The sequence below is a fragment of the Lepisosteus oculatus genome, chromosome 7 (assembly GCF_040954835.1).
Source record: "Lepisosteus oculatus isolate fLepOcu1 chromosome 7, fLepOcu1.hap2, whole genome shotgun sequence".
NCBI lineage: Eukaryota > Metazoa > Chordata > Actinopteri > Semionotiformes > Lepisosteidae > Lepisosteus > Lepisosteus oculatus.
Genome location: NC_090702.1, coordinates 7416593 through 7439615, shown reverse-complemented (window position 1 = coordinate 7439615; position 23023 = coordinate 7416593). Strand labels below are relative to the sequence as shown.

General features: G+C 39.0%; 1 protein-coding gene across 11 annotated transcripts in view; it reads right to left on the bottom strand.

Annotated features, from left to right (window-relative positions):
• erc1b (ELKS/RAB6-interacting/CAST family member 1b) overlaps positions 1–23023 on the bottom strand; it is a 342306-nt gene that overhangs the window by 9989 nt on the left and 309294 nt on the right. For 8 of the 11 annotated variants that reach the window (XM_069192087.1, XM_069192086.1, XM_069192090.1 and 5 more), the window contains one exon: positions 11887–12072. In XM_069192087.1, coding sequence (XP_069048188.1) covers positions 11887–12072 — 186 coding nt within the window. Of the gene's footprint in view, positions 1–11886; positions 12073–23023 lie in introns of those variants that run through there. The other 3 variants (XM_069192093.1, XM_069192094.1, XM_015353069.2) reach the window with 1 other exon arrangement.

The following is a 23023-nucleotide window of genomic DNA, read 5'->3' as shown; positions in this document are numbered from 1 at the left end:
ATATGTCTCCCTGCAAAGACCAGCAAATTTCAAATTTGTTGTGTTATAGCCCAATGCCGTCTCAGCCAACAATGGGAAGTTAAATGATAGACAACCAAAGAGAAACGACTACAGTTAAGACAACTGCCTTCAAAAATTGACTCTTCTATCGGACATAAGTATAAATTACAACATCAGCAGCTGGTCAGCTTCTTCCTCAGGGGACTCCTTGGTTGTTTCTAATGCTTTTGGGGCTGGGTGTTTCACGGGAGACAGCTTACATTTCCTGAACAAGGCAACCCTTTCCGCTTATGCTTGGCACTTCAAGAGGGACCCTCATCACTCATCACCCGACACACACAAGACACTATCCTTCCCCTCGCCGTGCTTCTTTCCGAATTTCTGTAATTTATTTAGAAGGGGAAAAAATGAATAATAATAAGAAAAAAAGCTGACTATTCCCTCGACCCCTTTGTGCGGGGAGAGAAGATGATGGCTGCCCTCCTCGGCCTTCACCTCCTCCAGCTTGTCTTCACATTACTGTTGCACAAGCGCCTGCTAAACCCATCAGGCCCAATTCAATAAATCTGCATAAAAAACTCTCCCCTTCCAAATCTTGAATGTTATATTTTATTTTGAGAGCAAACAATGATTCTTTGAACAGGAAATGGCCCTCTTTTCAAGTGAAGAAATTAAAGGCCTTCTTTGGGAGCCGTTGGAGAAAATCGCTCTTTTCTCTGCAATTCCTCGCAGGAGCTGAGCTCACTCGCAGCATGCCCCTAGACTCTGCCAGACTGGTTTATTTCCCTCTTGTTCTTCACATTTTGAATTCAGGCCACTTTGTCATCTTTCTGTTTTTTCTTCTCCAATAATGTCTTAATAATTCTTAATGTCTTAATAAACTTGACCAGAAGAACAAGAATATTCCAACAGCTCTACTAAAAGTTGACCTAACCACACTAATGGCAGCACAGGATTTGAGATTTTATGGCTTCGCTGGCGCTAGCTGGAAAGTTCCAGAGCTTAAATAGCCTAACTGGTGTTGGACCTTGAAATGTTTCATGGGCTGAGATCACTCTTCACCCATATACAATAGATTCCAGTCCAGACCTTTATTATCTCTTGGGTTAACTTGTGCAATTTGTTTCTCTTTTATGGGTTTTCGGGCAGATCTTTGGGGGAAAAAAAAAGAATAATCCAAACACAGGAACATGGTTTATTGAATTCCCTCCCATCACAGTAGGTGGAATGCCTCCCAGAGTGATAGTTAATACCACATGCATTGCTGCTTTGAAGCAGACATTTTCCTTGTATGGAGAATGCAATAGGGCTATACTCCAATGGTCATGACTAATGTGAAATATTCAAATGCATCCCAAAATTCAAACAAACACAGACAAACAGACAGTGTACTGTAGAAATGATTGAATTAGCATGGTAGACTAGAATAAATAACAGAGCTTTAAGCCAGCTCTTAAAAAGGGGTGACTGAACCTGCTTAAAAATACATTATGCTGTGGTCCCAATCCAGCACTTAATTAGTAACTCATGAGGTACCAGAGCTCAACGTGAACAGGAGAGAGGGGATGCTCAAGGACCAACGGCATTGTCAGTGCTCTAAAATGTGAAGTGCTTAACATCAACGTAGAACACTTATTCTCATTTGTAAGGCACCACCACTGACAAGGAAATTTAAAGCTTTTTTGAATTAAATACCAGAACCTGGATCTAGTGTCGGACCTGTAGACCTTTCAGAAACCGAATACAGGTCCAGAACACAGAACCTCACATACTGTGTAAGTAACAAGGCTTAATGCAGTGAGTGTGACTGAAGTCATGTCACCCCCTTGAAACCTAGACAGTGTAGAAATCTGCCACAGCAGCAGACCCAGTGTTTTGGGACAGTGGGATTCGCTGCTGTCTGGGGGGTGGCGCTGTGCCAGCTCCGAGCCCTCGATCAACCACGATCGAATCACGGCAGGGGCAGAGCAAGAGCTACACCTGTTGCATATAGAACCCATGCATAAACAGACTGACAAATATATATATATAGTTTTATTTTAAGGATATAAATTTCATCTTTATCATTATATTTCTAAAACCACAATTTAAACACTTTTGTGGTTTAAAAAGGAGCAGAAGTGTAACACGATCAAGAGAATGTTTTGTTCAAACTAGGAGCCCATTCTAGCTGTACTGGAATACAAAACGTTTTATGCATCAAGTCTATTTTTAAGGAATTCACACATAACAAGCAAATGAGGATTCTGTTTTTTGTGGAAACATAATCGAGTTTTAAATGTTTCATGACACTAGAAAGTGTTGGAGCTGTGCTTAGAGATCCTGGACTGAGGACAGTCTCAGATTGAAAAGTAAGAGAGCAGGGGAAGGGTGAGCTCTAATATGAAATAAGCACAGCCGTGATCTATTGCTGATCAAACTTGTGTTTGATCAGCAATACATCAGCAAACTTTTCTAACTGTTTGTGACTTTTCCCCGTGCTGTTGATCTTGACATCTTACAGAAAAAAGGTGTAAGCATAGTGGATAAAAAAATCCATATCAATGATCTGTTTCCACAATAGGTCAGTGAGATTTGCGTTTCAAACTTACAAATTAAAGACAAGTACAATAGATAGATGAGAGATCAATGGAGCAAGCTCATACAAAGGGTTTTTATTTCAATTTCCTACAAAATCATTTAAAATGTAAATGTGATGCATGTATCCCAACTATTCCCTGGTGCTTACAAACACAGAACTGAATGGAAATTATTTCAGGATCAATAGCAAATCAAGGACCCAACAACAAATGAATATTTATCCTACTGAAAGCTGAAACTACCCAATCACAATATTGAAGCCCATCCTCAGATACATGAGTGTTCCACTAGTGACTGAATAATCAAAATAGGCTGATGACCTCCTTTAGTTTGCAAATTTTCTTACACTCAGAGAATTCTTGGAAAACTAGATTTCCCAAACTTCTTCAGTTTCCTAGAAATGTTCCCATTCATCCTTGCATTTGGATTTGTGCATTCCGATATTGTATCTCATATAATGATGTCACATGCTGAATGGTATAAGCACAATTAGGTCAAGATGACAAATTTCAGGTCTGTGCTTCTATCTCAGTGGATATCAGTTACAGTAGTTGTAATGGTTTTAAAGAAACAAATTCCACTTGGTCCCCCTCCTTCCTCAGCTTCACAGGAAACCTAAGGCCAGAGCTCCATCTTCTGGGACTCCATCCAAGATATGACATCTTCTACCCACAATGACCTGGTACTTCCTAAGTAGGCAAACCACCCATGATTGTGGCTTTTAAGTTAGGCAGTTAGTGGAAGGTCTCTCTCACTGTAATTGCAAATACACAATGTATAAAAGTTGCCTTTTAAAGATATTACTGCATGTAGCAAAGAAAGTCAACCATGTATTTTCTGAAGTTCTCTCTCGCTGTTATAGTTGTTTTTACAGTTTTCAGTTGACTTGGGTTCAGCAGAGGTTTTCAGTCATTTCTGAGTTGAGTGGGGACACTTTCTCAACAAATTTGTCACAAGACCACCCAGCTGAAAGGTCTCTAAAGCTAGACTTGAGGCGAAACGTTTCCCTGTGTTTCTGAGGGCTAACTTCTAAGGATCACTTCGAGGTCCCTAGGCACTAGCTGAAAATCCCTGGGTTGCAGGATATCTGCTTGACATTCTGACAGGTCCCCGCTTCTAGGAGGAATGCTGACTATCTGTACTGCAGCACTGCCACTTCTCACAGTGTTTCATGCTGCTATACTGAATTAACACCTCCCCCCCAACTCCCGGCAAAACCCAGAGAATCAATATCTAGTCTAACACTGAAATAAACATGCACGTTCTTTTTCAAACACTTTCAAACCCACTTGGAACACTTTAAACCGAGGAAGCATGTGCTATAAATGTGTGGCAGGGAAAGTCACAATCAAGATCAAAAGACATTTCAATTTAACTTCAGCACACACCCACCACAAGAAGATTAAAGCAAAAAAAAAACTATTTTTTAATGTCTGCCAATGGACAAGTAGAAGCTCAAGTAAGAATCCTTAGAAAGTAGCCAAAACTAATTTTTCAATTTAAATAATCACTGATTTGGGCATAAAGCCCAAATCACCTGCCAACATAAGGCCTTACTGTAACCCTTTCATGTACAAGTACTCCCATGGGTAAGGAAAATATGAAAACGACTAAAATTATCTTTTATATATGTGACATCTTTGCTAATAATGACCTAATCTAGAGTTACACTTTATGTACAATGCATGGAAGCATCACACTCCCAGAAATAAGATATAATTACCTTATTTTGTCAATATTCAATGTTAATAATGTGTTGTACAGTTTTACTTTGCAGCGCTATGACTTTAAGTTATAGTGCCATTTTTGTCCTCTTAACTTAAATGCATAATTTAATTATGCTTATGATGTCTCCAAAATATGTGTTGAGTTTTTTTCAGGTACTCCTGCCAATCTGGGCCTCCAGCATTTCATCCATGTTTTGTAGAGTTTTAGTCCATTTACAAAAAAGTATTAATTACACAACTTATTAATAGTCTGTCAAAATTTTATTTTGTGTTTAAAAAACCTGTTATACCATTAGCTGTGAGGAGTCTTTCAATGCTCTGTAGATTGCATGCATTGTCAGGGATAATGCCACCTGGGCCAAAAATTCAAAGGAATTATTAAGGCCATTAAAGTCCATTACTATAGCAACATGCACTGGAGGGTATCTATCTGCAGGTCCCACCACTCCCTGGGTCTTTGACAGAGTTAAGTTAAACAGGAAACGCCAGCCTTTTAAATAAAAGTTAATAGCCCACTTAACATTTGTAAATGTCATACTTTTAAACATTAAGGTTTTACAATTTACCTCCAAAGAGCCCCTTTATTTTTAACAAGCTTATCGGAAAATGGTTAACGTTCTGGAAGGCTTAAAAAACCTTTAAATGGACTCCTTAACCCCACTTGACTTGCTACAGGAGCAACTCAGTGTTAAAAAAAAATGGAAAAGTCTAGAAACAGAACCGAAAACCTCTGTTGTGATTATTATAAAGCACTATCTCTTTTTCAGACTAAAGCATGCAACATGCAACATGCTTATTACTAATTAGTAGACCTTAATTTCTTCTCAGATAGATGCCACACATTTAAAAACGGATTTCTCCAATGCAACCATCAAATTGAGTTGTGTAAACTGCAGCCAGAATCAACCGCAATGATTGGTAAATAACATAAATTAAAAACTGCTCTAATTTGATACTCCCTTAAGTGGCAGTCAGTGCTTTCGAAAAACAACTCCTTTTTCCTCACCAAATGTCTTTACCACTTTGATTTAAAAAAAATCTCTTTTAAAAAAAGAGCTTCTGCAGAACAAGACACGATTCTACAGTTGGCTTCTACAGCGACAAATCTCAACACATCTATTTCTGTGTTAGACTAAAGCCTTTTTTCCCTTAGAAGTTGTTATATGAAGCAAATGTGGGCTGCATTCTCTTTGTCTGCTGGTGTGACTCAGTAATGGGGAACTGTCATTTTTCAACAGGAAAATGATTTTGCTGATAAATGCAGCCATGCAGAAAATACAACATAAATCAATACTTAAACATTCTGTAAATCCCAAGAGGTCCTACACTGATATGAAGTGTGATACAATGGTCTTAATTCCTTAAGGGTTTAGTCAAAGTCTTATAGAAGTGTTTTTTGATTAATACAGAATAAACTATAAACTTTAGCATTACTGGTACTTTCAATAGGATGCTATCTGGCATACAGTACGTTATCAGGTACAGTATATTACAATATTTAAAAAAAATATTTAATAACCTCTATTCTGATGGTATTTATATGCTTAAGCAGAGGATCCAATACTCAAAGTCAGTCCTTTTCAATTCTTTTAGGATTCTTGTGACTTGAGCTTTTGATCTACCAGAGATCTTTCTTGCTTAGGCTACCTGATTCCAGTAGATTAACTACTTTTTTTTCCCTGCACCGGCATTTTCATCACTAAAAAAAAATGTGTACACATTTCCAATTTAGTTCTACGTTCGGTTGAGTTCTCTATTTAGTTTAAACATTGTATTTTTTCACTCATAAGGTGAGATTAAGGATCTGCGCCCAAAGTTCTGTGAGCCCTTCATATAGTGTCATTCTAACTTGTGTCATCAAATCATTAACTGCCAATCTATTAAGAGTTATTTAGACTGCTATAGGTGATCAGAAAATTATTCAACAGAATGGTACTCAGAATACAAAGCTAAATACCTTGAAGATTGGTGTTATTTCAAAAACCAAGAATGGACCTTACACAGCTGAGTTAAAACCCTTTAAAGTATTTATTTATGGGTTCAGTAAGCCAAAGCAATTAAAGGCTGATGAGAAGTTCTATACCTGGCCATGCCTTTCTGTGTCATAATCGGTATTAATTCCTTAGCAATTTTTTTTTATTGTGGTGATCTGCAACAGAACGAGTGAGGCAACATCGAATCTTGTAGTAAATTTGGAATTGGAAAGGCACGGCTGCCTTTCTCCCCCCCAGAAAGGTCACCTCTTTTTTTATTTTTTTAAATTTATCTTGAAAATGCTAATTGGATAGTGTCCTCCCTGCAGAGACAGTCTTAAGCAATGACAATGTCTTAAACAAATGATCATGGAAGGAATCATGTATTCTAACTCTCAAAACTCTTCAAAACCAGGATAAGCTGTGGCCCGGTGAGGCACTGGGCTCAAGGACTTCATTTTTGTTTTTTTGGTCATTTAAAACATTGAGGAACAAATCTGGAAAAGCTAAAATATTAAATGTTCATTCTCCCTGTTTACTTGGAGAATCCAACAGAGTTGGATCAACAGGAAGCTTTGGTTCACAGTCTCAAAACAGCTTCGGCGTTGTTGGGGAAGCCGGGGAGGGGAGTACATGTTAGTAGATAGACTTTTTATTAATTAATTCTGCTGATAGAAGATGTCGATATATTCAAAGTTAAACGTGAATAAACTAGACAATTACTAGAGAAGGCCTTCTACTATCATGGGCTCATGGGACTTTTAGTCTTTAATTAAAAGCCCCCTGCCGCTGAACCTATGGTCTCGTATGCCCCTCTCCCCAGAGTCCTTTTAACACTAATTACATGCTAGCCTAGCTCTCAGCTGGAAGTGTCACTCTGAGATTGTACTGACAAGCCAGCCCTCCCTTCTGCAGAAATCCCTGCACGCGAGAGTGAGGTAAAGGCAGGAGGCAGCCTCAGTCAGCAGCAAAGCAGGAACAAGTCCTAGACACAGTAGTCTCACAAGAGACAGCATCTTGACCATTGTTCCTTATGTAACAATCAAAACACTTGTCCCACTGTCGTTAACACATTTACTTTTTGGGGGGATTTTTAAGGACAATGCAATAAGGAATGCAGCTTTCTGGAATTTACTGACTTGTCACTGTGAGCTTTGCTTCCAGGCTTGTGCAGGCAATGATAAAATAATATGACGATGCAGTTGACCCCTACCAAGATGTGGAGAAAACCAATGAAATTAGCTGGTACTAGGAGGAGTCAATTAATGTCTCAGTTGACCTTGAAAAAGACACATTAATGTTGCAAAGTCCTGACATCCTGGCATAAACACCAGGAGCCAAGGGGAGGGACAAAGCAAATTGTTCTGATGAAAAGAGACTAAAATAATGGCAAGGAAAAAAAGAACAGAGGCAGAAATAAATAATAAGCAGAAAATTGGTTTAGTTAGCTGGTAATGAGGCCTCGTTTGCGCAAAGAACAGTTAAGTCATGTTTCTTTTAAAAATCTTGACTTTCAATCTCATTCCGTGCGTACGAAAGAGCCAGGATGGAGATGGGCACCGTGGGGGTGAGGGAGAGTTGGGGGCTGAGATTGGTGTTTATGCAGTGTTGTGTTTTGTCACCCTGGGAGATCAGTGACCTTCTATGAGGCCCAGGAGTGGAGTTCCAGAGCTGAAAGTGTTGGAACAGACATGTGGCGCCTAGTGGCTGCTCTGCTTCTACTGGGCTTAAGATCGTGGTAGCATGAGTGAAAACACAGCTCCCGCTGCAGAGACATGGCTCAACCATGCCAAGCTACAGTGTATTTAATAAGTACAAGCATTTAGGATTTTTCTATAAAATGTGGTAAATATAATATCAATATCTTAAAAAAATTACATACTAAAAGAGCTGGAGGCAGTAAATTAAAAACTTAGTGCAATACATGCAAGTCAATGTAACTTCTAAGGAAGAATAAAAGATTAGTGTTCATCACTGGCTTTTGGTCTATGTCCTTCCCTAGATACTGGAGGAGTGAAGGATTGGGTTTACCGATTTCGTGCTCTTCTCTTAAATTACTTATAAACAACTCAATTCTTTCCAGGACACGATGTTAATGTAAAAAATCAGTATCGTAATGTAGACCCCAGTGACTTTTCCATTTACAGCTACAGTATGCCAGTTGGACTATGCTTATGCCTTTTTTTTCAGTGCCCGAAAATCCAATTGATTTTCCATCTTTGCTCTAACATATCGACAAAACACGCAACAGGGTGGCTGCCTGTTGAGTTTTGACACGAAATCCCCAGAAGTCTAAGCTCTTTGCAGTGGATGAATGGTGCATACTGCAGTTGTAATCAAAGCATGTAATGCTAGTTACTGTTCAAAGGAATTGAATGAAAGGGATACCAATCAAACTCAGAAAAATGGGCGCTAACCAAATCGAAAAAACATTTTCCTAACCTGGCTGTAGAAGCAAAATGCATATATTTATATTAAAGTCACTTTCTGTGCGCCTTACAAAAAGGAAACAGTCTGCTCAATGACTGTTATGCCTGCTAAACTTACAACAGACGAATATGAACAAAAATACAACTAAACATGTATCAGAAGAGCACATTCCCATCACAATGCCTTTAAAAAGTATTCAACCCATTTCCAATGTTGAATTACAAAATATCCACATACATTTTGATTAATCAAAACTTGAATGCTCAAACTGAAGACTTTTATAGGTAAGCCAGCAAATAACTGTAAAGAAAAATCCCAAACTAAAACATGTGGACTGTATAAGTATCCATCCTCCTAAGTGATGACTTGGTGGAAGCACCTTCGACAGCAATTACAGCTGAAAGCGTTTTTAGATAAGTCTCTACCACCTTTGCACACTGGAATGTTAGATGTTGTGCCCAGTGTTCTTTGTAAACATACTCAAGCTCTGTCAAGTTAGAAGGGCACTGTTGACAGAGAATTTCAAATCATGCCACAAAATATCTGTCAGAATTTGAGAGGCAACTCCACAGTCTTCTTGGTAGGCAAACTATTGTGCTTTAAGATACCGTCCTGTATAAAAGTGAATTTTCCTCCCAGTTTTAAGCCTTTTGCAGAAGGAGCTTCTGCTCTAAGAAATGCCTATATTTTGTTCCATTCATTTCCCCTTAGACTGTACAAGCTTAGCAGTCCCTGGTGATGTGAGGCAGCCCCATAATGTTATAACATAGTGTTGCTACCACCATGCTTGACCGAAGGAATGGTGTTGACTGGGTGATGTGCTGTGCTGGGTTTATTCCAGACGTAACACTAGCACTTAAACCAAAAAGTCCCAATTTTGTCTCATCTGACCACAAAACCTTTTTCCACATGTTTGCAGTATCACTTAAATGATTTGTTGCAAACTCCATGTGGAATTGGAGATATATTTTTTGTTCATTATATACAGGCCAGCTCTGTGGAGTGACTAGGATATTGCATATTCATGGACATGACGTCAGTACTTGAACTCTATTGCTCTTTTAAAGATACATTTGGCCTCCTGAGGACATTCCTATACAGCTTCCTTCTTGACTGGCTGCTTAGTCCTTTGGGGGGACAGCCTAATCTAAGTGTCTGGGTGACATGATATACCTTCTGTTTCTTCATGATCTAATTGACTATGCACATTAACAAAGGGATATTCAGAGTCTTTTAGTCTGTGTTTTCATCATTTTTGGTCTGGTCTAATCAATTGTTGCCTGTGTTTTTATCATTTTTATCCCTGAATTGTTTTGGATGCTCCTTTGTCTTCATGGTTGAATCTTTGCTTGAAGGTTACTACCTGATTGAGGGACATTACAGAGGCAGATACTGTATATTTATTTTAAAATCATGGAAATCACAGTTATTGCACACAGAGGGCATTTCAACTAATTCTGTGACTTGTAAATCATTTATATTTTTTCACCTGTAAATGTGTTCTGAAGCACTGAAGTTCTGATTAAAACTGTGCACTTTAAAAAATATGTATGCATCATTTGTAGTTTATGAAAATGGGGGATTTCATCAGTTTATGAAAAGGGAGTGAACATTTCTGCACAGCCCTTAACCTGATGTTAAAATGGAAGGATATGCAAAAATGACTGAAAATAGCTAGTGAGTATGAGGCATTCTTTCTTCCCAAGCTGCCTTTGTGATGCAAAAGTTATACTCTGAGCTCATTTTTGGAATTGTCTGGATACAATGTTATATTTATTTGTATGCTTTAAACAACATCACTCCTGGCAGTTTATACTGTGGTATGGCCTCTTGATTTGCAAAGCAGCTGTTTATTTTTTTTAAACTATTGATCAAACTCCCAATCCTTTGAAAAAATAAAAAGAACAAAATCTATTACAATTTTGCAATAATTGAGTCAAATAACCTTCTAATTAACAACATTAAACAACATTTATATCTCAGTTGCTTTGTTGCTGATTAGCTGGGTAAGGATAGCTATGTGATGAGTATCAGGTGGGAACAACACTCAACTACTGTGTAGCCAATCCATCCCAATGGAACAGAAAGCTAACATCAAAACATCCTCAATGTCAAGTAGTTTCCCTAATACCTCATATCTACACTAAAGAACAGAAAAAAACTGTTTATTTAACTAACATTATATCAAACATTCTACTGTACTTTAATCAAGAGAATCCTTTGAGGAAATGATTAAGAATTCTCACTGCAAGATTTCAACACTGACTTCAGATAAAACCGCTTTTTAAACAGAATATTAACCCATGTCTGTTTCCCATCTTCAGCATCCTACTGCAACATTAACTGATCTAAAAAGACACATTTAACTGTATTTCAATGAAGCAAAATTGGGGCAGTAATTTACCTAAAACAGATTCAGAATTGGAAGCAAAAATGCTATCAGTTCTACAGTAGTTTAATTCTGAGCGTTAAAAATTATGAGAGGCTTTCATCTTTTCATACAGCTGCTCATTAAAGCTGACTTGAAGATAAAAATAAATGATAAAAAGCATGTTTTATAATTCAGTGCCAAATAATGGACAGAATTTACTTGCAGAAAAAAAAAATATATAAAAAAAATATTTGTTTTCTTGCCAACCAGTTTTCATCAAGTACCCCACATAAAAAATACTATTCAGTACTGTACAGGAATGCCAGAAAACTGCCAGTCTGATAGTCCTACTTACTACAAAACACATGAGCATTGTAATGGTCTTGGCAGCATTGTATCACTTTTTCTCAAGAGGAATAGCATTTTTAGAGAACGTATTCAGACTTATAAATTACTTCTTTCTGTCTTCAAAAAGGTTAAAAATTGATTTAAAATAACCACAAAACATGGGAAACTGATTCATTTTGTTAGTTCTTTTTGCTCAACTTACCTTTTAGTTCCGTATCGACACTGGTATGTAAACAACATTTTTCTCTAAATAAAGCCATACATTGTGAATATTGATTGTTCATAGGAAGCTATTCAATAATAAAGGCTCAGCAGGCCTAAAAAAGTAATGTCAGAAATGTACAAAAAAACAAAAAAATCTCCTTACAAATTTACCAAAGTCAAAGTCACTCTGTATCAAAGAGTGGATCAGATTAAAAGACATCCACATGGGCAATGAGAGCAACAGAAGCCTCACCTGCTCCAGGCTCATCTTCTGCAGCTCGTCCTCCCAAGCTGCTCGGTCATCGTGGAGATAAGAGGTGGGGGGGGCCAAGCCCTCAAGAATCTGGGGGTCACGTTCTTGGCAGAGTGCGGTCAGGTGTCCAATATACAGCTTCAGCTTACTGCGGTTCTGGTTGAGGTCTAAAAGAGGGGGGATGATCTAAACCAAGGGAGGAGAAGGAGACATGTTAGAAAGAACCTTAGAGAAATTATACGGCATGGCGCCTTGAATAATGAGACAAAGTCCCACACACCTTTCTAGTTGCTTGAGATAAACATCAGACAGCATCCAGAGAAAAGACAACATGGAACACGAGGCAAACTATGCATGGAGTATATAATTCAACAAGGTTCACAGGACAGCTGGTGGAGAAAGGCACAGTACTTACACACAGAGCAGCTCAGAGGGAAAGGGCACAGAAGTCACATGAAGTGTGGCACACTGTCATAAGCTACAGTGGGACAGAATATAGGTATTCAGAGCCTGAAAGCCACAGGGAGCTCTCTGAGATCTCAAATGTGAATGTTCAAAGTTCCTTCTCATCTGCTTTAAAGAATGTCTCTCAACACTGACAGATTAATTTCTAGAGCCTTTTACAAAAACAAATATGGTGTGTGCCTGTGCCCCACTCAACTCAGTTGAATAAAATACCCTTTTCGGCCATTAGACTATTACTTACGACTTGTACTGGAGGAAATAGAGTTTAACCAAGGAACTAAAATGCATGGATTTAAGAGCAACTTAGAATTAGATTACTGTTTTACCCTGATTCAGAAATCAAACAAGAAAAACTCATGAGTTATCTAAGTTGATGTAGTCACTGGAATGAGCTAAAGGTGTTCTCTTTTCCGATACTACATTTGCAGTTTCTTTAGATTTCAAACATATTAATAAACTATTACTAAAGTCTATACAGTCATTATAGGATTTATTTGAACTCTATAAACAGCTTTACTAAATGAAGTGCAGGATAGCCCTCTTTCACAAAAGAAGCCTATCTTTTTTGTAATAACAACCAGTTGGATTTCCACTTGAAAGATTCTCATGGAGGCTGTTCTGTTCTGATCTTTTTGGAATGGAATATACTCTGCAACTGTAAAGCCCAGTGGCACCTTAAACCCAACCAGTTGGGCTTAAAATTCACTGACTTGTAAAACAACAGTTTAAGTTTCCATTCCAAAAACATTTACAAATTCAGGATAAGAGACGTGGAATTTAGTCAAACTGAAGAACTACAGTGGCAGAGAAGGCTTAGTGTTGGGTATCAAAGGTCCTTAAGGCAAAACGGGGAGAAAAAAAAACCTCTAACTGCAAAATGACACTTCCACTAAAGGCGAAGACCACTAAATGAAGGGGATGGGCTGGAGAAACAGGGCTGTTGAGAATATAAACATGAAACAGGCTCAGTGAAAATGACAGCTCTGAAACACTATCACCCGAGAAACCTAGAGGAGCCGAGCAGGAAAAAAATCTCCCCATGACCGAGGAATTTGAGTTAATCTGACCATTTGTTATTTTAACGAGAGAATCGCTGCAGTAAGGCAGCGGTGCTTTAGAGACCAGAGCAACGACATGAACAGACTCTCCCATACAACCCCTTTGACATGAGTAACATGTACGTAAAAGAAAAGAGTCCTGTGCTTCCACATCACTGCATGTTGTTACTGATACGACAGGGATGAAATAAAGCTGATAAAAGCCTTTTGTTGTGGTTCTTATCGGAGAAGTATGAAACCAGAAAGATATAGATGGATTCTGAGTGACCTATTATCAGGTTATGGGAGATATGAGGCTTTCAGAAAAGAAAGTGTCATCTTCAAGAGCTCTGAAGTTTTCCCTGCTGTGGTCATGTTGCCAGTGATTTATCTAGTGGTTCTGTTCTTTCGCTGGGTGGTCATTCTGAATACATACCCATTCATGTTTAAGCTATATTACAAGTTGAAAGAAAAACACTGCAATGGCACTCATATTTACTGTCACAAGAAGAGACATTTTCTATCTTTTATCATGTCATTCACTATCTTTAAGTGTAATAAATGTCAGTGGGTAATCTTTACTCATGTTACAATTATATACAGTATATTCAAATTTTATTGAATACTTATTCATCCTAGTGAGTGGTAGTGAAGCCTTCTAGTTAATGTAAGAAACAAGGAGAGAAAACTTTCTTTTACTCCATACAGCTCCAGATATTTATTTAACAAGCTATATTCAATAGACTTATTCAATATTTCTAATTCCTCAATTAATGTAAGTTCAAATAACCTTGTTCCCAAAAGACATACTTTAATGAAATGACTTGGGTGATCACTCTGCCTGTGCATTATATCACTGGACATGCATGCTTCTCAGCCACTCAGTGCTCAGGTGGACACTGATTCTGGACTGTTAAACTCCCACTGAGTTACTGTACCGTTGGACAGAGTGTGCTATATTATTTCAAATGTTTGTTGTGACTGGTTCCTGGAGTTGCTTCCAGTGTTCACAAGGCTGTCACGTCTTGTTTATGACCACTTTGTCTCATAACTTGCTGAGCCAGTTTCCACTGCTAACATATGAGCATCAGCCTTCTCTAGGGAACAACACCACAAGCCTCAATAACTCCACAGTTTCCACTGAGGAATGAAGGTGCTTGACTTTAGAGCTGAGGCAAAAGTAAAGGAAATAAGCAATTAAATGATTAAAGCACAGCTGCTCTTGAGGTGCCGTTTAAGTTACTTTCAGACAAAAAGCCGTCATTTTTAGGATGACCTTCAGGGTCAAACGTTGGAGTACCTCACACCTGACCTCTAACCCCTGCTATGTAGCAAATACAACTTTGAAAAACTACAGTGATCCCTTTGAAAGTTGTACTTTATCCTTGTGGTTGGGAGGTGGTGGTAGAGTGGTTGTCTTTTTTTAGAACTTTTAAAACAGCAAACATCCAGTTAAAGTATATGATTAAAAACAGGGGAGTCTAGTTACGCGGGGTCTGAAGTTCCTGACACAAACATAACATTTGTGTCCGCACACTTTATTAATTCTTATTATTCCATGTATCTTTTCCAGGGGAGAATGTTATTCTGTTTTTGTTGGCATACGGGGCTTGCAAGCCTTCTGGGTGTATCTCGGGAAAGGGAGAATTCCAAAGTGGGCTGCAGAGGAATGTCTCTTCCAAGCAGCCAAGACCCGTACTCTGGATTCAATTAGCCGGCACAGTTGCCTCTCTGACAGTGCAGAGGTATCGGTAACAGGGAGACCCGGATTGCTTGTGAACCCCAGGTCAAGGAGTGCTCACTCGTTCTCAAGAATTTCCCAACAAGTCTTGTTGTACATGTGAAAAGGCACTGGAAGGATAAGCCACTTCAACTACCCAGCAAGTCATTCCCCTTCTCCCTCAACAGGTTGAACAAGGAGAGCTGAGCACTGCTACTGCAGACTGAAGTCGAATGCTTGGTCAACCTTTCACGAATGTGCACCTCAGGGACCAAGAGATCGCTTCTTTAGTCCTTTCAACTTTTCCTGTGGAGGTGGATGCTCAGTTTAATAAGCGCTGTGGTGGATTTCCACAGGCTCACAGAGGCCCGCTTTAAAAAAAAAAAACTATCTTAGTTCATCCCTTGCCTCACAACAGGGAGCTCACTCCAGCTCACAAGCCAGGAAGCAAAGTGAATGAACTGCTTGTGGTCCTTTTCACTACATTTTCCATTCTGTCTTCCGAAGTGGAGTGAGAAAAAACACAGTGTACTGAATGTCCTGTTTCACCTCAGAGCACTCTGTTCTTTCTTGTCACCAAGGTTTCTCACTGACACCTAATGCCAATGAGATCTTAGGTTAAACTGAAGGATTTAAAGGAGATATAAACGTGTACCTGAATCCATGTACATAATTAAGCTAATGAGTAATTTTATGTAAAGATTATGTATGAACACACTGTAGGAAAAATGAGGCATACATAAAATTCCATCTAAATTAGGTGTACAAGTAAAAAAAAACAAAATACGGTCTTAGTTCAGCCAGAACAGATCCTCCTAGAGTATGACTTAACAGCCAAACACTGGCAGAAATTCTTAAATGGCTCTGATTTTTGGTTTTTACAAAAAGGAAGGGGACAGAAATGGCATAGAGCAATGCATGATGGGCCTTTTTTCTGTTCAGAATTATCAGATGTTGTAAAAAATCAGAGTCAACAGCCAATTCTGGATGTATTTTTAAACATGAAAAACATACATTTGGCCCCAATAAAGCACAGAGAGTGAAAATGAATGAGCTCCAGTCCCCACTCCCCTGGGGACTGAAGGCTGGTACTGTAATCCATCTTGCCCCCATCAGACACTTCAGCTTGCTAATTGCAAAGTCAACAGAATCCTGCAGGGCTTTTACTTTATGTACTGATAAACAGTCTTCCATCATGCAACCAGCCACACAGGCCCTGCCTTCTCAGTCATGGCATGTTAACCGTGAGAAAGGATTATGGTGTAAGAAAGCTGGGCCAGGTCCAGTACACACACTAGCATATACTGTAGTACATGCTCTTCTGCTTAACTTTTGACTGGTTTCGTATTTGTTCTTTTACAATTTGAGTGTCATATTTTTCCCAGCTTCTCTGCAGAAGCATTTTTTTGTCATCTTTGCGTGTGTATGTAATGAAACAAAAAAAAACCTTACTTGATCATTGAATCTCTGCTCAAGTAGGTTTACCCTGAAATCCTTAATGCCTTAGTTGTGTTTTCTTACAATGGGGTGACTCTTTCATTTCTTTTCTTTTATGTATTTTCATTGTTTGGACTTCACTCAGCTGATGCCACAGATTATACTGTCATGAGGATGTGATTAACGCTTAATTAGGGGGTTCTTAAGATAAAGCATAGCTTGTTTTGTGAGAGGCTTTGATTCCATATTCACCATATATCTTCATTATACATGTATCCCTAACAGATTTTTTCAAACCAAAAAGTATCTTATTTACCACCAATGGCTCTCCAAAGTTTATTTTCTTCTGTGATACTTAGAAAAGAGTGCAGATTTATCTGGACACCTGAAGGCTTGTGACATATTAGTCACTGCTCACCTATAGCTAGTGTTCAAAACTCTGTATAGTTTCAATGTCTTCTTGAATTCTGAAATTCTGCCACACACTACTGCTGCTGATCCATTATCTGTTTAGTGTAAATAACCAGCAAACAAAAAAAACTCCCTTCTTGTACCTATTCTATTAACTTCAAAATCAACTGCATGGGGAGGATCCTAAAGTCATCTGTAGTATCTGACCAAGTATTGAAAAGTTCTCCACATCTTCAGCTACAGTGCTTTGATTTCATTTGCAGAGGAAACAGGGTTGCTTCATAAATCACGCTGCTGTAACATTTCTTAGCATGAATGATTACAAACAACCTTAGCCAATATCTGTTTCGAGGCTGGGCTGAAGGAAGATGCCTCACAAAAAGTGTAGCGACCCTCTAAACGTCTGAACAAGGTGTTGGCAGACAGACCGCGTCAGGGCTGCACATATAAGGCAGGCCTCAAGCCCTGATCTTCTGCCCACTAAGCCTTCAACAACCTACCATACACCCACCTCCAATCCCTTGCCAGCTGCATATACCCTGTCTTATCGGGCTTCTTAAAAGAAACTGTCTTCACTGCTTTTTTATGAGGTCCGCTCTCAACTAACAGTTTGTGACTGTTGGAGCAGCAGCCTCTCTCTCCTAAAATAAAGAGCCCCCACATACTGATCTCATACCGCTAGCTTCTTAATGGTTTAGGGCAGGCTCTCCTCTCAACAGGTTTTGATCAGTTAATCAGAAGCCATATGATATTCCCTGAAGTTGGAGGGGGAGGAGGGATCGAGTGGAGATGGTCTATCAGTGCTGTCAATCACACAGCTAAAGAAAGGGGCAATGATAAAGTACCTGTTGGGACACCCTGGTATTAAGTGACCCCTTTAGTGTCAGCACAGGCAGCTACAATTCTCTGCCCTGTCAGAAAAAGGGGGTGAGGAAAAAGAATGCCGAGGCTAAAGTTTGGAATGTGTTCTGAAGTGGTTAAAGCACTACGGAATATTTCAGTAGTGGCAGTTGACTCTCATCGTAGCAGTTTTATGGAGTGCCCCATTTCAACCACATCTTACAGCTTAACTATAAAAAAGGCAGGGGAGGAAACCCAAACTCCAAGTTGGTTGACGTATCTGGGGTCATATTTGTTTCAAAGGGGTGTGGGGGGGGGTGGTGTTAAAAAAAAAGACATGTCAAGTGAGTGAAACTCAGCAGGAATACAAGGTCTTGCCAAATCCAGAACATTTCTCCTGCTCTCCGTGATCGTGAGAGGAATGGCAGAGCTTGGTATAAAACCATCTTGATCAACTTTCTGCATTGCACCTGAGAAACAGTGTGGTGGAAATGGATCAGTAAGTAAGAAAAAGAATGAATGAGATAGGCCAAAAAAACAATTTGTCGTCTTTGCTAAGTCCTTATGATCAACAGCCCAGTACTTGTTTTAAGGAACAATGAAATTCGTTCCTGTTTTTGCAAAGTTGTACAGCAGTTCCACTGTATACGTTTTAAAATATGATTGTTTTCTTCTGGTGAAACGTAAGCCAGTAAGAACAATATGGTCATTTGTGTCCCATTTGCACCATGTTGGCTATTCATTACCTCTATTATTTCACTCATCACTTGACTTTGATTTTCACAAATAATTTTGAAACACTAATCATACAGACACTTTAGCTATTAAAGGCAATTGGTGTACCTTTAATGCTGAAGGGCTTTGAGTTTACAATCAGTCCTGAACTATACTTTTCATTTTGTTGTTTATTCATATATTTGTTAAAGGAGCTGAGCCCTTTAAAATGTCATTTCCAAATCAATGTTTTTTTTAGTCATTATAACCAACTACCAGTTACACCTGTTTATCTGAGGTATCAGGAGAAAAAAGGTCATTTAGAAAACCTATAACCTATAAACCTATAAATGTAAGGCTTCCTTAGCATCTTTTACACATAACTGCAGCAAAGCAGCTGTATTCCAGCAGGTGCAGAGGTGCTCGAACAGAGTGTTGATAAGTAAGGGAAATGGGGTACATTCAGAGGGCTCTGGTGCCTTCTGGAATGAAGGTGGCAGTAAGGGTCACGTTTCAGTCCTGTCACTACACTGTCACTCCCCGTAACATGAGCAGAGCCCCCTGGAGCAAGTGAAGTGTAGTTGTGTGAGGGTCAGCTGGACATCTATTACTGGCAAACAAACTGTCTTACAGGACTCATGTTACAGTGAGGAAAAAAAAAAGCATATAGGCTTGAAAGTATTTTCTTTTGAATCTATACCTTTATCGTTGAGTTCACCACTTCACAAATGTTTATATCATTATAGTAGATATTACAGAAATCAGTGTCAGTTGCACTGTAGAGCTTCAGTGCATCTCTGTATTTCTAAGCAATACTAGTGGGCCTGAATTTTATTGTAGGGGCAATAAAGTGGCTGTTACATCAAGTACATGCATTCGGGTTAATGACTAAGATATTCACAACAATTCTTTTGAGGCAAGCACGCAAGTACTTGCAATAGTTCTGTGGATTTTTCGGGGCAAAGCAACATCACTTCATTCTATACCTACTGAGAGAAATTAGAGTCATTTTTACTAGAAAGAACTGGGATCTCAAGCTTTATTGAGGAGATGGATATAGCATCAACTCATCAACAAGAAATGTGCTACATGACTGCTGTCATCTACTGTACAACACTGATAAAAGCCCTCTTGTTAGCCAGCAGTTCTGCAGCTATACCGCTGTCCCATATAGCTAGAATTCTGACAACTACTCTACACCTGGGCCAGCGCATTCAGAGGTTCTGCTCTTGAATGCTGGTGCTTAATATGGGCAGCTTAGTAGAAACTCAGCTATCAGTATTTCTTTATTGCTTTGCAAGCAACCCATGAAATGCCTGAGTTCTGAAAGATTACTTTAAATAGTTAAAGAAGTGGCCTATTACATCAACACAGAAAAGGCAGCTGGCATTAGACCACTCCAGGCTAAACATGTTCTATGCATATTGAGGATTGTGAAGCTTCCATGCTTATTTTACATTGTGGTGTTAAGATGCAAGTAAAACTGGAGTACGTGATCTAAATTTATCTGCTGATTAAAAATTTGTTACCGTTCCACAGCAAATTCACGAGTGGGGGGCTGTGTGTGGGAAAGCTCTGTCTTGACGGACAAGCTGAAGCTGTGAGCGTGAAGGGGGGATTGTTCTGCGGGTCTGAAGAGGTGCCCTTCCTAGGTTAAGTGCTGTCAGTATGTCTAATGGCAGCCTTGTCTGTGACTTCAGAAAAATAAATTGCACAGGGCCCCCCTGGGAACCTCACTGCACAGCTATACCAGATGCTCTCCGTCTAGCTGTCCCCAGAGAAGATTTCACTATTCTGCAGCCCTAGGGAAACGCCACAAAAACCCATCATTCTTAAGGAGCATTTCCGGAACACTCTACTCCTAGTCTGCCCTTCAGTGCTCAAGTGCTGAGGCCTGCTAATACCTCTGAAGGAGCAGGACAGACAGGACCAAGTGGAGGTCACCCTAGGGTTAGATGAATCCCTGTAGTGACATTTTCTTAAATATGGTGTTTATTTAGCAAGAACAGTGATAGAAAACAACCAACAACAACAATGCTGTGAGGCAAGGTGGCTTTGGCTGGTTAACATGTGATGAAAAAAACAGATTTCACTCTATGGGGATAAAAGGAGTTTCATTTACTTTTACAGGAACCTGACAAAAAAGTTGCCTCTACTGGAACAGCAGGACATCAAGAGCAAGAAAGAAAATATTAAGCACTAAAATAGTCATTTTATGTATAAAATATTGAAATCAGAGACCAGCAAAGGAGTGAAGCAGTTTTACAGAGACAAACGTATTTTTCATTTAAAAAATTCAATGTATCCATTTTTGTGAGGGAAACAATGGGATGCTCATCTAAGGTAACAGTGTAAAAACAGTGGATAAGGAACACATAAAAGTAGATGTGAAACATGAGTAGTGGATAGGGAAAACACAACAGTAGATGACTAACATCCAGTGGTGGATATGGAATGTGATACTGCAGATTATAAATATTACCATCCTTAACACAACTAACAAGAATAAGATATAATTACAGGATTATTTCTATCAGCCTAACATGATCCCATCGTACATGGTAAAGCTATACATGAAATAAGAAAAAATAGAAGGAAATGATGACAACTTCTTTTAGCCTTTAAAGTTGTGAAACTGCACCTTCAATCAGGTTATCATAGATAATATTGGAATTTATCTCCTTATTATCCATACAAACAGTAGTACTTGTAGATTGCTCTCATAAAATCTTTAAATAGCTTAGTTAAGTACCTTGGACAGTTTGGTAGATCAGGATAGCATTAATGAGATAACTTCTCTTTTCTACATGGCAGAATAGAGCCCAAATCACTCTTGGCAAAGATACTATTAGAATTCCTGAATAATGGCAATGAAATGCTGATTCTCTGCATGACTTTGATTTTTTATTTGTATACTTCTTGCTCTTTCTCTTTACCTGCACTAAAAGGTGCTAAAAGGTGAGACAGAGACAGGAAAAAAATCAAGATTCAGTTAAGTGATTAGAAAAAAAAGTCCCTTTTAGTAACAATTTGGAAAGGTTATGAAGTAAAATATCAATTGCCTATTGCCTTTTTAAAATGTAACTTCTAGTATCTACAATGAAACTTGACTTGGCAATATTTTATTCACACTGTAAAAAAAACACAGTATGAGTTTGCAGCATGTCCAACTTCAGGTTTTATGAGCATCAGACCATAAGATACAAGCAAGCTTTGTATTCATACTGTATATAGTAGATACTGGATTTAATTTTGTTGATATGCTGCATACCTACAGAGGCATAGAACTACATTTTCTTTTAGAATTATTAAAGAAGGGATTTTAGAAGAAGAACAGCATCATAAAACCTGAAATGGATCAAAATGCTCTGCAAAGTGAGTGGAGAAAAATAGATTGCATTGTAAAACATGTTCAGTAGGTGCATATTGGCGAAGGTCAAGGCAAAAGGTCATCTGTACTACTGCCACTATTGGCCAGGCACAAACTCCCACTCCAGTACTAGGTGGCCACGTCTTCGGTTAGCCACAGGTTTCTTATGTCCACCCAGTGTAACCACACCAACAAACACCGGGTTTGTAACAGAGAGACCAGCTCCCAGATCATTATTTTAAAAGAAGCGTATTATCAATTAGACATAATGGTTGCAAGGAAGAGGCTAGGTCTCAAAATTGAGCTCAGTTCATTAGCAGTTCTAGTATTTTCTGTTCCGCAGTTCATCAGACATTTCTTGGCTGAAATCAAAGATGTTCTCTCAAAAACCTGAGTGAGAAAATCTTTCCAACCAGAAACTCATAGAGTTGGGGTAGTACAGTAAATGCCCAAAATGCAATGTTGTTGCATCGGACAATTTTTCCAGGGCCAAGTGTCAAATACGATTGAGTACAGTGTATTCAGATGTTTTTTTGCAATAAAGTGAGGCGAGCTAACTTTCCATTTCTAACCACTGATTGCCCCTGTTGGACTGTTAAGCGACTGTATCAAATTTTAATTCGCAGACTGATAAAGCAGGATCCTACAGCCCCGCAAAAAGAAATTTTTGGTAGTTAAATGTTCCCCTTCCCAGACTTCTCAGCATCACCTGCATTTTGTCTGCAGTGTAGACACATCATAAATCTGCGCAATGCTTAAAAAAAAAGAGAAGAAACCTATTTCCCAAACATCCAACAACTCAAGAGATAAGAGGAGGCCCATTCTCCTCAGCCAGATGCGTCTTGTCAGTGTCGGCCAACTTATCTTACTGTCCTTATCTCCCTGGCTTTCTTCACATGAGGTAGACTTGCAGACAGTCCATTTGATATTGTGGATGAAATGGTATTCACAGATATAACCTTAGGCTATAACCTTACTTTCCAAGACCACTATTCATGTTTCTCATTGGCTGTGGTAATTCTTCCAAGAGCCCCTCCCAGTGCGCAGTGACTTCAGGAAAGCAGCCACTGTTTGATCCCATTCTGTCAATGGAGACCAAATGCCCACAACTAGCTAGGTACCTTCTGCTGGCTGAGCTCCTTG